Consider the following 15695-nt stretch of genomic DNA (forward strand, 5'->3'; position numbering starts at 1 on the left):
AAATTAGCCGGGCATAGTGGTGGGCATCTGTAGTTCCAGCTACTCGGGAGGCTGAGGCAAGAGAATGGCGTGAACCTGGGAGGCGGAACTTGCAGTGAGCCGAGATCACGCCCCTGAACTCCAGCCTGGGCCACACAGCAACACTCCGTCTCAAAAAAAAAAGAAAAAAAGAACTGTTTACAACTGCAGGACTTGTTAGCATCTTTCATAGCTAATGTGCATTGTGAAAGTGAAAACTACACTGAAGGGTTCCATTTTCCAGCCTTTTCATGTCTCCCTGGTGATGGCACAATCATGGACCCCTCACCTAGTAAGTGGTCTCCTAACTGGGTATCATGGATAGGACAGGGAAGTTCAACCCTGTTCCTGCTCTGATCTTGGCCTGGGCTCAAGGGTTTTCCGTCTCTAGTCCAAAGCGGGGTCCTGGAACGCTCCTCGTTTCTCCATGATACCCTGCTCAGGGCCACCACGCTGTCCTCACTAGGTTCCACATCCTTCCCAGGTGGGCAAGAACTGCATTTCAGGGCCTGTTCTGCAGGGACAACTTTCTACTCCGGATCATGGTTCCCACTGGCACAGGGAGCTCACCTGGTTCCCTGGCAGGTTGGGTAGGGTGTGGGATGATGGGGACGTGGGATCTCACTTCAAACTGCCCGTTGTCCCTGAGCAGTGACTCTTTAACAAAGACACATGACCAGACAGACAGCACATTGGAAACTGGATTCTATGTGATCAGGTCTTTATTGAAAAGTAAAATTGAGGAGGGTGTTGGACTGGTCTGAGCTGATGCCAGGGTCACAGGTATGGCGGAGAGTTGAGGGAGGGATGACTGGGAGAGGAAGGACCCTCTGAGAAGATGACTGGGGGAGGCAGTGAGCCTCCTCCCTTGGGTGACTTTCCCACGGGTGCAGAATTCCCTCCACTCTAAATGGAGAACCCAGGAATGGCTAGGAATTATATGTCAGAATAGAAAAAATGAGATAAAACAATATTTCTCATTGTCAATGAGAATATTTATTGAGGGCTTATTGAGCGCAGGGAGAAGGGCTGGATGCCTTGGGGTGGGAGGAGAGACCCCTCCCCTGGGATCCTGCAGCACCAGGCCCCTGTGGGTGGGGTGAGGGGTGGGAACCTATGAACATTCTGCAGGGGCCACTGTCTTCTCCACGGTGCTCCCTTCGTGCGTGACCTGGCAGCTGTAGCTCTTCTTGGACTTCCACTGGTTGGACGTCAGGCTCAGGTAGCTGCTGGCCGCGTACTTGTTGTTGCTCTGTTTGGAGGGTGTGGTGGTCTCCACTCCCGTGTTGACAGGGCTGCCATCTGCCTTCCAGGCCACTTTGACGACTCCCGGGTAGAAGTCACTGATGAGACACACTAGTGTGGCCTTGTTTGCTTGAAGCTCCTCCGAGGAGGGCGGGAAGAGAGTGACCGAGGGGGCAACCGTGGGCTGACCTGCGGGGTGGATGAGGGGGAGGGGGTCAGAGTCCTGGTGTCCACCTGGTGAGTCCCTGACCTCAGCATATGGTAAGGTGTTGGGGTGCGCTTGTTCCAGTACTGTGCGTCCGAGGGTCTATGCCATGCAGAGGGGTCAGGCTGTTTTCCACCATGCCCTGATCTGCACTGGGAGCTGTTTCGCCTTAGACACCTTCTGATCACCTGTTCTGAGATCTCTCGGGGTCTTGGCCTCTCACACGGACATCTGACCCTCAGCGCCCTGACCCTGCCCTCTCCTGCCATCCTGACAGGGCCTTCTGGGTGACATCTGTCCCCTGAGCAGATAAAGAGAGCTCTGTGTCTCTCCTGCATAGCGACCTCTGAGGTTACTTTTCTGGCGTGGCTCCCCTGCTCTGTGGGAAGCTGGGACCTTTTGGTCCCACAGGCTGTTCCAGCCAAACATGTGTTCTGGAGCCTGTGTATGGGGAAAGGGCCTGCGGGGATCAGAGAGTCTGTCTGCTGTCCTGGGGTTTCTCTTATTCCACGGAGTCTTTTCTGGCATCAACCCCACGTCCCAGCTACCTGGGAATAGCAGCGGGGCTTTCCCACTGTGTACTCTGCCCCCTCTGATCCCCCTGGGCACAGGGGCTACGTCCTGAAGAGACCCAGGAGCCTGCCCTTTCCTCACATCCTCTCCTTTGGTGACCCTTTCCCTGGCTCTGGTGTCCAGAGTCTGCTTCTCCCTTCTCCCTCCTGACTGGGTTTCCTGAGTCTCAGGCTGGCTCAGGGCTCAGTCCCTGGCAGCCCCCAGACACCCAGGGCAGCCCGCCCACCTCCTACCTCACTGTGGGTCTGGATTCTGGTCCTGTGTCCCAGCCCTGTGATTCCTGAGCATCAGCCCTGAGGGCACTGGGTCTGTCTAAAGTCTCTCAGGAGGTCCCTCCCTCGGACCCCTTGTTCCTGATTTCCCAGGAGATGGAACTGAAGTAACCGAAGAGCAATGCTGCTCTGACAAGAACCCAGACTGAGGAGGCCAGAACAGAACACTTAGAGACCCAGCCTTCTCTGGCAGATGCAGAGACAGTCAGACAGACAGACAGACAGGAGACAGACAAATGGGGCTTAGGAGGTCATTCTATACAGTCCCCTCCCCCTGTGGCCAAAGGTGAAGGGGTCATAGTGACCTGCTGAGGCAGGCAGGGGTCTGACAGGGAGGGCAGAGGTCCTTGCTCAGGCCTGGGATCCAGGGAGAAAGCCTGACCACAAGTTGAGACGAGATGTAGAAACAAACAAAAACAGCAGAAATTGTCCCAAGAGTGAGGAAGGAGAGGGGAGAAGAGACTCACCTAGGACGGTCAGCCGGGTCCCTCCTCCGAAATACCCAACACTGTGACACAGGCTTATACAAAAACCCTCCCCGGGACGCCCCTATCACCAGCCCCCAGTGCAGCTGTGAAGGAGGAAGCTGGAGCACTGACCCTGGTGGCATCTGCTCATGAGTGAGTCCACATGGTCCCCACACTCAACCCACAGAGAGAAGGGGACCAGTGACATTCTGTGACCTGCAGCAGGATCCCTGGAAATCCATTCTTCTGGAGGACACTGGCATCTTAGATTTGGTTTTTGTGCCAACCATCAGTCAGGCACAGGACTGGATTTATTGGAGGGCATTAGTGTCACTAAGGAGTGAATTTCCACAGATGGGATAGGTGGGCTCTTCTCTGCAAAGTTGAACCAACCCATAGTTCAACTTTTGGTAACACCATGGGGTGGTGCAGAGGATGCCCCTCTCCTCCCACGGAGAGGCTGGTTGCCCTAGAGTGCAGTGTCCTGGGAACCTTGGTGGGTTTCAGCCCCATCTTCTGGAGTAGTTCTAGTTGGCTTGGCCTGGTCAGTGAGGCCTGGCTGTTCCCAATATGAAATGCCAGCCACAAGTGTTAGGGTAACCCTGGGAGCATCCCCTGCAGCCCTGAATCTGGCGTCATGTTAGGTGGGACAACTGGGGTGGTGGCTGCCATTGTCCTTTTCAAATGGGGGACATGAGGGAGCCTCCAGAATGTGGTCTCCAAATACCACCTCTCACTAAGGGATGGGAGATCAGTGGGGGATCCTAGGCCTCAGGGAGGAAGAACACATCAGACAAATAAGAAAGGAACATGATAAGACAGAACCCCTTATCCTCTGACTAATCAGAGGCCTGTCAGGGCCACCCAGCAGCTCTGGTGAAGGCAGGTGCCACATCCGTGATGTGCTGAAGGGGGAGACAGGGAGTCTAAGTTTGCCTGGGCACTAAGAACGCGCAGTCATCCGGGGCCTCCATAGCAGTTTGGGTAGGAAGGCTCCACCACTGTGAACAAGGGAGGGAGAAGGTCCCAGTGGGCAGGAGGGTCTGGGGGAGCTGAGTGTTCCTGGATGCCTTGACCTTGCCTGTAGTCCTCCACCCACATTCACATAGCCCTGACCTAGTCTGACCCAGCTCCAACTCTCGTCATGAATTTGACATGGCCTCCTTCAGACCTTGAGCCTGACCCTGAGCCTACAGCCATCTGATCATACAGCCGTAAAACCTTTGTTCTTAAATCTCACTTTATGTTCCATAAACTAGTTCCATGAAATACTAGCATCTTGCAGAATATTATGGGGCTTTTTCAGGTGCCAGATGGATAAATGTGACTTTAGGAAAACTAAGCTTTATCATACAAAATTATTTCCCTAGTAGAGAAGTTTTCATTGCCTCCTCTTGGATAACGTGCATTGTCAAGTCTAGGAAATGCACCTGTATGTCTCATTCTCCAAGCCTTCTCAGTGCTTCCGGTGGCAGCACAAGTATGGACTCCTTTCCTGCTAAATGGTCTCGTGTGGAATGGGGATTTTCAACTCTGTTCCTGCTGAGACCATGACATTGACTCATAGGTGCTCTTCACCCTTACTTCTGCCTCTAGCCCACGGATCTGGGCTCCTCAGAGACCCCTTCATTTTTCCTGATTTCCCTCTCAGGACTGTCCTGCATCCTGGTGCTGAACCATGGTATTTCCCAGTTTTGCAAGACCTACATCCCACCAGATGCTTGCAGAACAACATGAAGCTCTGGATCATGGATCCCCCTGACACAGAGAGCTCCCTGGAGTCACTGGCTCGGTGTACAGGTTCAGGGATGCCATGTCAGGGACCTGGCGTCTGACAAAGAGCAGACATATCCCCTGTCCCAGACCAGCAACTCTTCAGCCCAGAGACCTGAGCAGACACAGAAGGCATGTGAGCAGTGCCGTGTGATGCGTGGTTAGGTCTCTGCCGAAAGACAGAATCTAGGAGAGTGTGACACCCCCCTGGTCCCAGCCAGGCAAGGTTGGTGGCTCAGGGGTACAGTGGAGAGCTGAGGAAGGGGTGTCTGGGTGAGGAAGGCCCCACCTGCAGAGATACCCAGGGGACTGAGAATCCCTTCACCTGGGAAACTTTCGCACTGGGCTCAGAATTCTTTCCATCCCAAGCTTAGAACCCGGGGAAGGCTAGGAATTATACGTGAGAAAAGAAAAAATGAGATAAAACAAGATTTCTGATTGTCAATGAGAATATTTATTGAGGGTTTATTGAGCGCAGGGAGAAGGGCTGGATGCCTTTGGGTGGGAGGAGAGACCCCTCTCCTGGGATCCTGCAGCTCCAGGCCCCCATGGGTGGGGTGAGGGGTGGGAACCTATGAACATTCTGCAGGGGCCACTGTCTTCTCCACGGTGCTCCCTTCGTGCGTGACCTGGCAGCTGTAGCTCTTCTTGGACTTCCACTGGTCAGGCGTCAGGCTCAGGTAGCTGCTGGCCGCATACTTGTTGTTGCTCTGTTTGGAGGGTGTGGTGGTCTCCACTCCCGTGTTGACAGGGCTGTCACCTGCCTTCCAGGCCACTTTGACGACTCCCGGGTAGAAGTCACTGATGAGACACACTAGTGTGGCTTTGTTGGCTTGAAGCTCCTCCGAGGAGGGCGGGAAGAGAGTGACCGAGGGGGCAACCGTGGCTGACCTGCGGGGTGGATGAGGGGGAGGGGGTCAGAGTCCCGGTGTCCACATGGTGAGTCCCTGACCTCAGCATATGGTAAGGTGTTGGGGTGCGCTTGTTCCAGTACTGTGCGTCCGAGGGTCTATGCCATGCAGAGGGGTCAGGCTGTTTTCCACCATGCCCTGATCTGCACTGGGAGCTGTTTCACCTTAGACACCTTCTGATCACCTGTCCTGAGATCTCTCGGGGTCTTGGCCTCCCACACGGACATCTGACCCTCAGCGCCCTGACCCTGCCCTCTCCTGCCATCCTGACAGGGCCTTCTGGGTGACATCTGTCCCCTGAGCAGATAAAGAGAGCTCTGTGTCTCCTGCACGGCAACTCTGAGGTTACTTTTCTGGCATTGCTCCCCTGCTCTGTGGGATGCTGGGACCTTTTGGTCCCTCAGGCTGTTCCTGCCAAACATGTGTTCTGGAGCCTTTGTGTGGGGCAAGGGCCTGCGGGGATCAGAGAGTGTGTCTGCTGTCCTGGGGTTTTTCTTATTCCACGGGGTCTTTTCTGGCATCCACCCCACGTCCCGGCTACCTGGTCATAGCAGCAGGGCTTTCCCCTCTGATCCCCCTGGGCACAGGGGCTATGTCCTGAAGAGACCTAGGAGCCTGCCCTTTCGTCACATCCTCTCCTTTGGAGACCCTTTCCCTGGCTTTCTGGTGTCCAGAGTCTGCTTCTCCCTTCTCCCTTCTGAGTGGGTTTCCTGAGTCTCAGGCTGGCTCAGGGCTCAGTCCCTGGCAGCCCCCAGACATCCAGGGCAGGCCGCCCACCTCCACCTCCTGCCTCACTCTAGGTCTGGATTCTGGTCCTGGGTCCCAGCCCTTTGATTCCTGAGCATCAGCCCCGAGGACACTGGGTCCGTCTAAAGTCTCCCAGGAGGTCCCTCCCTCGGACCCCTTGTTCCTGATTTCCCAGGAGATGGAACTGAAGTAACCGAAGAGCAATGCTGCTCTGACAAGAACCCAGACTGAGGAGGCCAGAACAGAAGAACACTTAGAGACCCAGCCTTCCTCTGGCAGATGCAGAGACAGTCAGACAGACAGACAGAGAGGAGACAGACAAATGGGGCTTAGGAGGTCATTCTGTACAGTCCCCTCCCCCTGCGGTCAGAGGTGAAGGGGTCATAGTGACCTGCTGAGGCAGGCAGGGGTCTGACAGGGAGGGCAGAGGTCCTTGCTCAGGCCTGGGATCCAGGGAGAAAGCCTGACCACAAGTTGACAAGACGCAGAAACAAACAAAAACAGCAGAAATTGTCCCAAGAGTGAGGAAGGAGAGGGGAGAAGAGACTCACCTAGGACGGTCAGCCGGGTCCCTCCTCCAAAATATGCAACACTGTGACACAGGCTCATACAAAAACCCTCCCTGGGACGCCCCTACCCCCAGCCCCCAGTGCAGCTGTGAAGGAGGAAGCTGGAGCCACTGACCCTGGTGGCATCTGCTCATGAGTGAGTCCACACGGCCCCTACACTCAACCCACAGAGAGAAGGGGACCAGTGACATCCTGTGACCTGCAGCAGGATCCCAGGAAATACATGCTTCTGGAGGACATTGGGATCTTGGATTTGGTTTTTGTTCCAACCATCAGTCAGGCCCAGGATTGAATTTATTGGAGGGCATTAGTGTCACTAAGGAGTGAATTTCCACAGATGGGATAGGTGGGCTCTTCTCTGCAAAGTTGAACCAACCCATAGTTCAACCTTTGGTAACACCATGGGGTGGTGCAGAGGGTGCCCCTCTCCTCCACGGAGAGGCTGGTTGCCCTAGAGTGCAGTGTCCTGGGAACCTTGGTGGGTTTCAGCCCCATCTTCTGGAGTAGTTCTAGTTGGCTTGGCCTGGTCAGTGAGGCCTGGCTGGTCCCAGTATGAAATGCCAGCCACAAGTGTTAGGGTAACCCTGGAAGTATCCCCTGCAGCCCTGAATCTGGCGTCATATTGGGTGGGACAACTGGGGTGGTGGCTGCCATTGTCCTTTTCAAATGGGGGACGTGAGGGAGCCTCCAGAATGTGGTCTCCAAATACCACCTCTCACTAAGGGATGGGAGATCAGTGGGGGATCCTAGGCCTCAGGGAGGAAGAACACATCAGACAAATAAGAAAGGGACATGATGAGACAGAACTTCTTATCCTCTGACTAATCAGGAGCCCTTTGTGAGGAAGTCTGATGCTACTTGGGGAGACCTCCCCTGGGAAAATATTCGTCATTGGTGGTCACCTGTCATCATGAATTAAATATAATGACAGTGGCTTCAAAAATATTAGATAGCTTGAATCCTATAATTCACCATGAGAGAAGACATGAACTGTTCACCCTGGAAGGAAGGCTGGGTCCTGGATCATCTGTGTGCAAAGTGGCTCCTTCCTAGAGCATGAAGCTCACTCCTGGGTCAACAGAGCCCAACTGTAGACCCCTGACTTCACAGACACTCTGCAGCACTCATGAGAAGGAGGTGAACTGAAGCCTCAACCCTCTGCCTTCCTTCCCATCTGAGGGATGTAGCTATTGACCATCCTGTGCACCTTATATTACTATAAGAGTGGCAATGTGACATGGATGACTTTGCTGGCAGCAGCCCCATGTCCTTGGAAGCCATTTGCAATGTCCAATCTAAATCAAGTTAATCCCCTTCATGCTAGAATCATTTTCCAGGAAAAGAAAAGCTGAGGGAAGCTCTAGGTTCCTGCTCCAGGAGGCATGGCTGTATTCCAACCAGGGGAAGGTGTCCAGACAGCTGTCAGCTCCTGCAGCTCCTTCCTTGCCGGGAGGCTCTAGAGCAATTGAGGAGATATTCACCAGTGACCACCGGCCTGACGGCACATGCACCCATTACCATTTGATGCCATATTGCTCCTCATATGAGCAACAGCACCAACATGTAAGTCAGTGCACTTGTGGTGTTTGTGATGCATTTGAGGAGACCCTGCTTAATTCTCCGTATTAGGGAAATAGGGATAATTTCTATTTAGGTTTGGTAATGATATTACAGTTATTTTAAGGTCCATATCCTTCCAGCACAGTAATGGAGTACTTACAGGTGAACAGATCTGATGTCTGGTATTTCTTTCTAAATACTGTGTAAGGGAGAATTTATTTTGCTGTGGGTGGGTCGGCATCATCTGTGAATTGCTTATTTTGAGTGCTGGGTGATGAGAACATGGGACATTGTTATTTTTCTGTCTCCTTATTTGTATGTTCAAAGTTCTTCATAATATACACTTACAATGCAGGTCAGTCTTTGGACAGCTGCTGGGTGTGAAGTAGACCGTGGCTTTGTACCCAGCAGAGCTGTGGATCTGGCCCTCCTTGGGTGGTCTCAGTTTTCTCATTCGTGAAATGGGCTTAGAGAAGGACTGTGGCCACTGGAACCCTTCAGTCTTCTTCTAATTCAGAGGCTGGGATTTGGAGGAGAGGCGGCTGTGATGAAACACCCAGGGGCCCTTTCTGTGCCTCGTTGTGACTGCAGAGTTTCCTGTCTTTGCAGGCTGTGTCCCTGGCCTGTCAGGGCCACCCAGCAGCTCTGGTGAAGGCAGGTGCCACATCCGTGATGTGCTGAAGGGGGAGACAGGGAGTCTAAGTTTGCCTGGGCACTAAGAACGCGCAGTCATCCGGGGCCTCCATAGCAGTTTGGGTAGGAAGGCTCCACCACTGTGAACAAGGGAGGGAGAAGGTCCCAGTGGGCAGGAGGGTCTGGGGGAGCTGAGTGTTCCTGGATGCCTTGACCTTGCCTGTAGTCCTCCACCCACATTCACATAGCCCTGACCTAGTCTGACCCAGCTCCAACTCTCGTCATGAATTTGACATGGCCTCCTTCAGACCTTGAGCCTGACCCTGAGCCTACAGCCATCTGATCATACAGCCGTAAAACCTTTGTTCTTAAATCTCACTTTATGTTCCATAAACTAGTTCCATGAAATACTAGCATCTTGCAGAATATTATGGGGCTTTTTCAGGTGCCAGATGGATAAATGTGACTTTAGGAAAGCTAAGCTTTATCATACAAAATTATTTCCCTAGTAGAGAAGTTTTCATTGCCTCCTCTTGGATAACGTGCATTGTCAAGTCTAGGAAATGCACCTGTATGTCTCATTCTCCAAGCCTTCTCAGTGCTTCCGGTGGCAGCACAAGTATGGACTCCTTTCCTGCTAAATGGTCTCGTGTGGAATGGGGATTTTCAACTCTGTTCCTGCTGAGACCATGACATTGACTCATAGGTGCTCTTCACCCTTACTTCTGCCTCTAGCCCACGGATCTGGGCTCCTCAGAGACCCCTTCATTTTTCCTGATTTCCCTCTCAGGACTGTCCTGCATCCTGGTGCTGAACCATGGTATTTCCCAGTTTTGCAAGACCTACATCCCACCAGATGCTTGCAGAACAACATGAAGCTCTGGATCATGGATCCCCCTGACACAGAGAGCTCCCTGGAGTCACTGGCTCGGTGTACAGGTTCAGGGATGCCATGTCAGGGACCTGGCGTCTGACAAAGAGCAGACATATCCCCTGTCCCAGACCAGCAACTCTTCAGCCCAGAGACCTGAGCAGACACAGAAGGCATGTGAGCAGAGCCGTGTGATGCGTGGTTAGGTCTCTGCCGAAAGACAGAATCTAGGAGAGTGTGACACCCCCCTGGTCCCAGCCAGGCAAGGTTGGTGGCTCAGGGGTACAGTGGAGAGCTGAGGAAGGGGTGTCTGGGTGAGGAAGGCCCCACCTGCAGAGATACCCAGGGGACTGAGAATCCCTTCACCTGGGAAACTTTCGCACTGGGCTCAGAATTCTTTCCATCCCAAGCTTAGAACCCGGGAAGGCTAGGAATTATACGTGAGAAAAGAAAAAATGAGATAAAACAAGATTTCTGATTGTCAATGAGAATATTTATTGAGGGTTTATTGAGCGCAGGGAGAAGGGCTGGATGCCTTTGGGTGGGAGGAGAGACCCCTCTCCTGGGATCCTGCAGCTCCAGGCCCCCATGGGTGGGGTGAGGGGTGGGAACCTATGAACATTCTGCAGGGGCCACTGTCTTCTCCACAGTGCTCCCTTCGTGCGTGACCTGGCAGCTGTAGCTCTTCTTGGACTTCCACTGGTCAGGCGTCAGGCTCAGGTAGCTGCTGGCCGCATACTTGTTGTTGCTCTGTTTGGAGGGTGTGGTGGTCTCCACTCCCGTGTTGACAGGGCTGTCACCTGCCTTCCAGGCCACTTTGACCACTCCCGGGTAGAAGTCACTGATGAGACACACTAGTGTGGCTTTGTTGGCTTGAAGCTCCTCCGAGGAGGGCGGGAAGAGAGTGACCGAGGGGGCAACCGTGGGCTGACCTGCGGGGTGGATGAGGGGGAGGGGGTCAGAGTCCCGGTGTCCACCTGGTGAGTCCCTGACCTCAGCATGTGGTAAGGTGTTGGGGTGCGCTTGTTCCAGTACTGTGCGTCCGAGGGTCTATGCCATGCAGAGGGGTCAGGCTGTTTTCCACCATGCCCTGATCTGCACTGGGAGCTGTTTCACCTTAGACACCTTCTGATCACCTGTCCTGAGATCTCTCGGGGTCTTGGCCTCCCACACGGACATCTGACCCTCAGCGCCCTGACCCTGCCCTCTCCTGCCATCCTGACAGGGCCTTCTGGGTGACATCTGTCCCCTGAGCAGATAAAGAGAGCTCTGTGTCTCCTGCACGGCGACCTCTGAGGTTACTTTTCTGGCATAGCTCCCCTGCTCTGTGGGATGCTGGGGCGTTTTGGTCCCACAGGCTGTTCCAGCCAAACATGTGTTCTGGAGCCTTTGTGTGGGGCAAGGGCCTGCGGGGATCAGAGAGTGTGTCTGCTGTCCTGGGGTTTTTCTTATTCCACGGGGTCTTTTCTGGCATGCACCCCATGTCCCGGCTACCTGGTCATAGCAGCGGGGCTTTCCCCCTCTGATCCCCCTGGGCACAGGGGCTGTGTCCTGAAGAGACCCAGGAGCCTGCCCTTTGCTTACATCCTCTCCTGTGGAGACCCTTTCCCTGGCTCTGGTGTCCAGAGTCTGCTTCTTCCTTCTCCCTCCTGAGTGGGTTTCCTGAGTCTCAGGCTGGCTCAGGGCTCAGTCCCTGCAGCCCCCAGACATCCAGGGCAGCCCGTCCACCTCCTACCTCACTCTGAGTCTGGACTCTGCCTGTGATTCCTGAGCATCAGCCCCGAGGACACTGGGTCCGTCTAAAGTCTCCCAGGAGGTCCCTCCGTCAGACCCCTTGTTCCTGATTTCCCAGGAGATGGAACCAAAGTAACCCAAGAGTAACACTGCTCTGACAAGAACCCAGACTGCGGAGGCCAGAACAGAAGAACGCTTAGAGACCCAGCCTTCTCTGGCAGATGCAGAGACAGACAGACAGACAGACAAACAGAGGAGACAGACAAATGGGGCTTAGGAGGTCGTTCTATACAGTCCCCTCCCCCTGCGGTCAGACGTGAAGGGGTCATAGTGACCTGCTGAGGCAGGCAGGGGTCTGACAGGGAAGGCAGAGGTTCTTGCTCAGGCCTGGGATCCAGGCAGAAAGCCTGACCACAAGTTGAAACAAAATGTAGAAACAAACAAAAACAGCAGAAATTGTCCCAAGAGTGGGGAAGGAGAAGGGAGAAGAGACTCACCTAGGACGGTCAGCCGGGTCCCTCCGCCGAATACCCAACACTGTGACACAGGCTCATACAAAAACCCTCCCTGGGACACCCGTACCCCCAGCCCCCAGTGCAGCTGTGAAGGAGGAAGCTGGAGCCACTGACCCTGGTGGCATCTGCTCATGAGTGAGTCCACATGGTCCCCACACTCAACCCACAGAGAGAAGGGGACCGGTGACATTCTGTGACGTGCAGCAGGATCCCTGGAAATCCATTCTTCTGGAGGACACTGGCATCTTTGATTTGGTTTTTGTGCCAACCATCAGTCAGGCACAGGATTGGATTTATTGGAGGGCATTAGTGTCGCTTAGGAGTGAATTTCCACAGATGGGATAGGTGGGCTCTTCTCTGCAAAGTTGAACCAACTCATAGTTCAACTTTTGGTAACACCATGGGGTGGTGCAGAGGGCGCCCCTCTCCTCCCACGGAGAGGCGGTTGCCCTAGAGTGCAGTGTCCTGGGAACCTTGGTGGGTTTCAGCCCCATCTTCTGGAGTAGTTCTAGTTGGCTTGGCCTGGTCAGTGAGGCCTGGCTGTTCCCAATATGAAATGCCAGCCACAAGTGTTAGGGTAACCCTGGGAGCATCCCCTGCAGCCCTGAATCTGGCGTCATGTTAGGTGGGACAGCTGGGGTGGTGGCTGCCATTGTCTTTTTCAAATGGGGGATGTGAGGGAGCCTCCAGAATGTGGTCTCCAAATACCACCTCTCACTAAGGGATGGGAGAGCAGTGGGGGATCCTAGGCCTCAGGGAGGAAGAACACATCAGACAAATAAGAAAGGGACATGATAAGACAGAACCTCTTATCCTCTGACTAATCAGGAGCCATTTAATCCCCTGGGGCCATGTGAGGAAGTCTGATGCCACTTGTGGAGACTCCCCCTGCGAAAATATTCATCATTGGTGGTCACCTGTTATCATCAAATATAATGATAGTGGCTTCAAAAACATTTGATGACTCGAATCCTAGAGTTCACCATGAGAGAAGACAGGAATTATTCACCCTGGAAGGATCACTGGGTCCTGAATCATCTGTGTGCAAAGTGGCTCCTTCCTAGAGCATGAAGCTCACTCCTGGGTGAACAGAGCCCAGCTGTAGACCCCTGACTTCACAGACACTCTGCAGCACTCATGAGAAGGAGGTGAACTGAAGCCTCAACCCTCTGCCTTCCTTCCCATCTGAGGGATGTAGCTATTGACCATCCTGTGCACCTTACATTACTACAAGAGTGGCAATGTGACATGGGTGACTTTGCTGGCAGCAGCCCCATGTCCTTGGAAGCTATTTTGCAATGTCTATTCTGAATCCAGTTATGTCCCTCCAAGTTCTAACCATTTTGCAGAAACAAAAGAAAACAAAAACAGAAGTAGATGATAGCCCTGGGTTCTTGTTCTGTGAGGTGTGGCTTTATTCCAACCAGGTGAAATTCCCCAGACAGCTCTGAGTTCCTGCGGCTCCTGCCTTTCCAGGAAGCACTAGAGTAATTTAGGAGATATTCACCAGTGACAACCAGCCGAACAGCAAGCACATGCACCCATCACCAGTTCATGCCATATTGAATTTCTTAGTATTAGGAAATTAGTGATAATTTCTATTTAGGTTTGGTAATAATATTGTAGTTATTTTTAAGCCCATATCTTTCCAGCATAGAAATGGGATATTTACAACTGAAAAGATGTGATATCTGGTATTTGTTACGAAGTATTGTGTAATGTGGGGGTTATTCTGCCTTGTGTAGGTCAGTAATGTCTGTGAATTGCTTATTTGGGGGACTGGGTGATGGGAACTTGGGGGCATCATTGTTCCTGTGTCTCCTTATGTATGTGTTCAAAGTTTTCCATAATGGAAACTTACAACACAGTGAAAGGAGGTCAGGCAGCTGCTGGGGATGGCATTGTACCCAACAGGGCTATGGATCTGGCCCTTGGTGGTCTCAGTTTTCCCCTCCATGAAATGGGCTCAGACAGGTGCTGTGGTAACTGGAACCCTCAAGTGTTGTTCTAATGAGAGGCTGGAATTTGGATTAGGTGTGGCTGTGATCAAGCTGTAAGGGGCCCTTTCTTTGCCTCATTGTGACTGCAGAGCTTCCGGTCTTTGCAGGCTCTGTCCCTGGCCTGTCAGGACTACCCAGCAGCTCTGATGAAGGCAGCTGCCACATCCCTGATGTGCTGGAGGCAGAGACAAGGGGTCTGAGAGTACCCAGGCACTGAGGACTCACCAAGACAGCTGGGGTCTCCACACCCAGGAGGCCAACATCATCTGCTGCCAGACACTGGGATGAGTGTCTCTGAGATGAGGCAGCAGGTGTACATGGGATTGGGTGGGGAGGCTGCACCGTCACGAGCTAGGAAGGGAGAGGGTGCTCTGCGGGCAGGAGGGTTCGTGGGATCTGACTCCTAATGGAGGCCAGGCCTTGCCTGGAGCTGTCAGCCCACATTCACTCAGCTTTTGTCCAGCCTGACACAGCCCTGAAACTCATCCTGAATTCAACTCTGATATAGCCTCCCCCAGGCAATCAATAGATGCGGAGTTTGAGCTTAGATTGGTGACTTTTCTCATGTTCCCAATTTCCCCACATCCTCCTGCTCCTGCAGGCTGACCGTCATCAAGATCCATCCACAAACCAGTCAGAAACTAACTCTACGTGGGCCTGACTTAGTAATTCACACTCTTCATGCTTGACGTCCAGCCCCACTCTAGTGTTAACCTTGAGCCTGATCCCCAGTCCACAGCCATGTGATCATACACCTGTAATATCTTGTGCATCAACCTCACCCCATATTCCCCAAACTAGTTCCAGGAAACACTGGTATCTTTCAGAGTATTTTGGGTCTTCTAATGGTGGAGAAGGAGATCATCATGCTTTTGGATATGCTATGGTTCATCATATTAAACTGGTTCCCTAGTTCAGGATTTGTCAGTGTGTTTCCTCAGCCAGTGTGCCTTGTGGAAGCCTTACAAAGACACCTGCATGATTCCTTTCCCAATGTTTTTACAAGTTCCCAATGGCGGCACAGTTATTTACCACTCACCCAGTAAACACTCTCCTGACTGGTTCCTCGTATGCAATGGGGAATTTCAGCTTCTGTTCCTGCTGAGACCGTGGTCTTGAGTCAAGGGTGTCCTTTTTCCATTATTGCTGCCTCTAACCCACATCTGGTCTCTGGGGACCCCCTTTGTTTCTCCTGAATCTCCCCACAGGGCCCCAGCATACCTCCCACTGGGCCCCTGTTCCTTCCTAGTTGGGCAAAGACTGCAGGATAGTTCTCTGGATTGCGGTTCCCACTGGCACAGGGAGCTCACCCGGTTCCCTGGCAGGTTGGGTGGGGTGTGGGATGACGGGGACATGGGATCTCACCTGGAACTGCCCCCTGTGTCCCTAAGCGGTGACCCTTCAGCCCAGACATATGACCAGACACATATGGCACATTATAAAGGCTGGGTTTCACATGATCAGGTCTTTGTTGAGAAGTAAAATTGAGGAGGGTGTGGGACTGGTGTGAACTGATGCCAGGCTGCTGGCTCAGGGGTACAGTAGAGAGTTGGGGGAGGGGTGACTGGGAGGGGAAGGACCCTCTGGGGAGATGGGGAGGCT

The 15695-nt window shown here is 53.2% G+C and overlaps 1 protein-coding gene and 1 gene segment (V, D, J or C); both read right to left on the reverse strand.

Annotated features, from left to right (window-relative positions):
- Positions 1-991: 991 nt before the first annotated feature.
- Positions 992-15695, reverse strand: part of LOC117096565 (immunoglobulin lambda-1 light chain-like) — a 40314-nt gene continuing 25610 nt past the window's right edge. For 10 of the 17 annotated variants that reach the window (XM_033234003.1, XM_033234010.1, XM_033234007.1 and 7 more), the window contains 2 exons: positions 12076-12115; positions 10316-10776 (listed from right to left, as the gene is read on the reverse strand). In XM_033234003.1, the coding sequence (XP_033089894.1) occupies positions 10457-10776; positions 12076-12115 (360 nt within the window). In that variant the 3' untranslated portion in view covers positions 10316-10456. Of the gene's footprint in view, positions 1453-10315; positions 10777-12075; positions 12116-12464; positions 12480-14256; positions 14269-14676; positions 14680-15695 lie in introns of those variants that run through there. The other 7 variants (XM_033234016.1, XM_033234008.1, XM_033234002.1 and 4 more) reach the window with 5 other exon arrangements.
- LOC117096579 lies at positions 4985-6835 on the reverse strand. The segment is given in 2 exon segments: positions 4985-5444; positions 6759-6835. Coding segments are annotated over 2 exon segments (381 nt in total).

This window comes from Trachypithecus francoisi, unplaced genomic scaffold (genome assembly GCF_009764315.1).
Source record: "Trachypithecus francoisi isolate TF-2019V2 unplaced genomic scaffold, Tfra_2.0 Lachesis_group14, whole genome shotgun sequence".
NCBI classification, from domain to species: Eukaryota; Metazoa; Chordata; class Mammalia; order Primates; family Cercopithecidae; genus Trachypithecus; species Trachypithecus francoisi.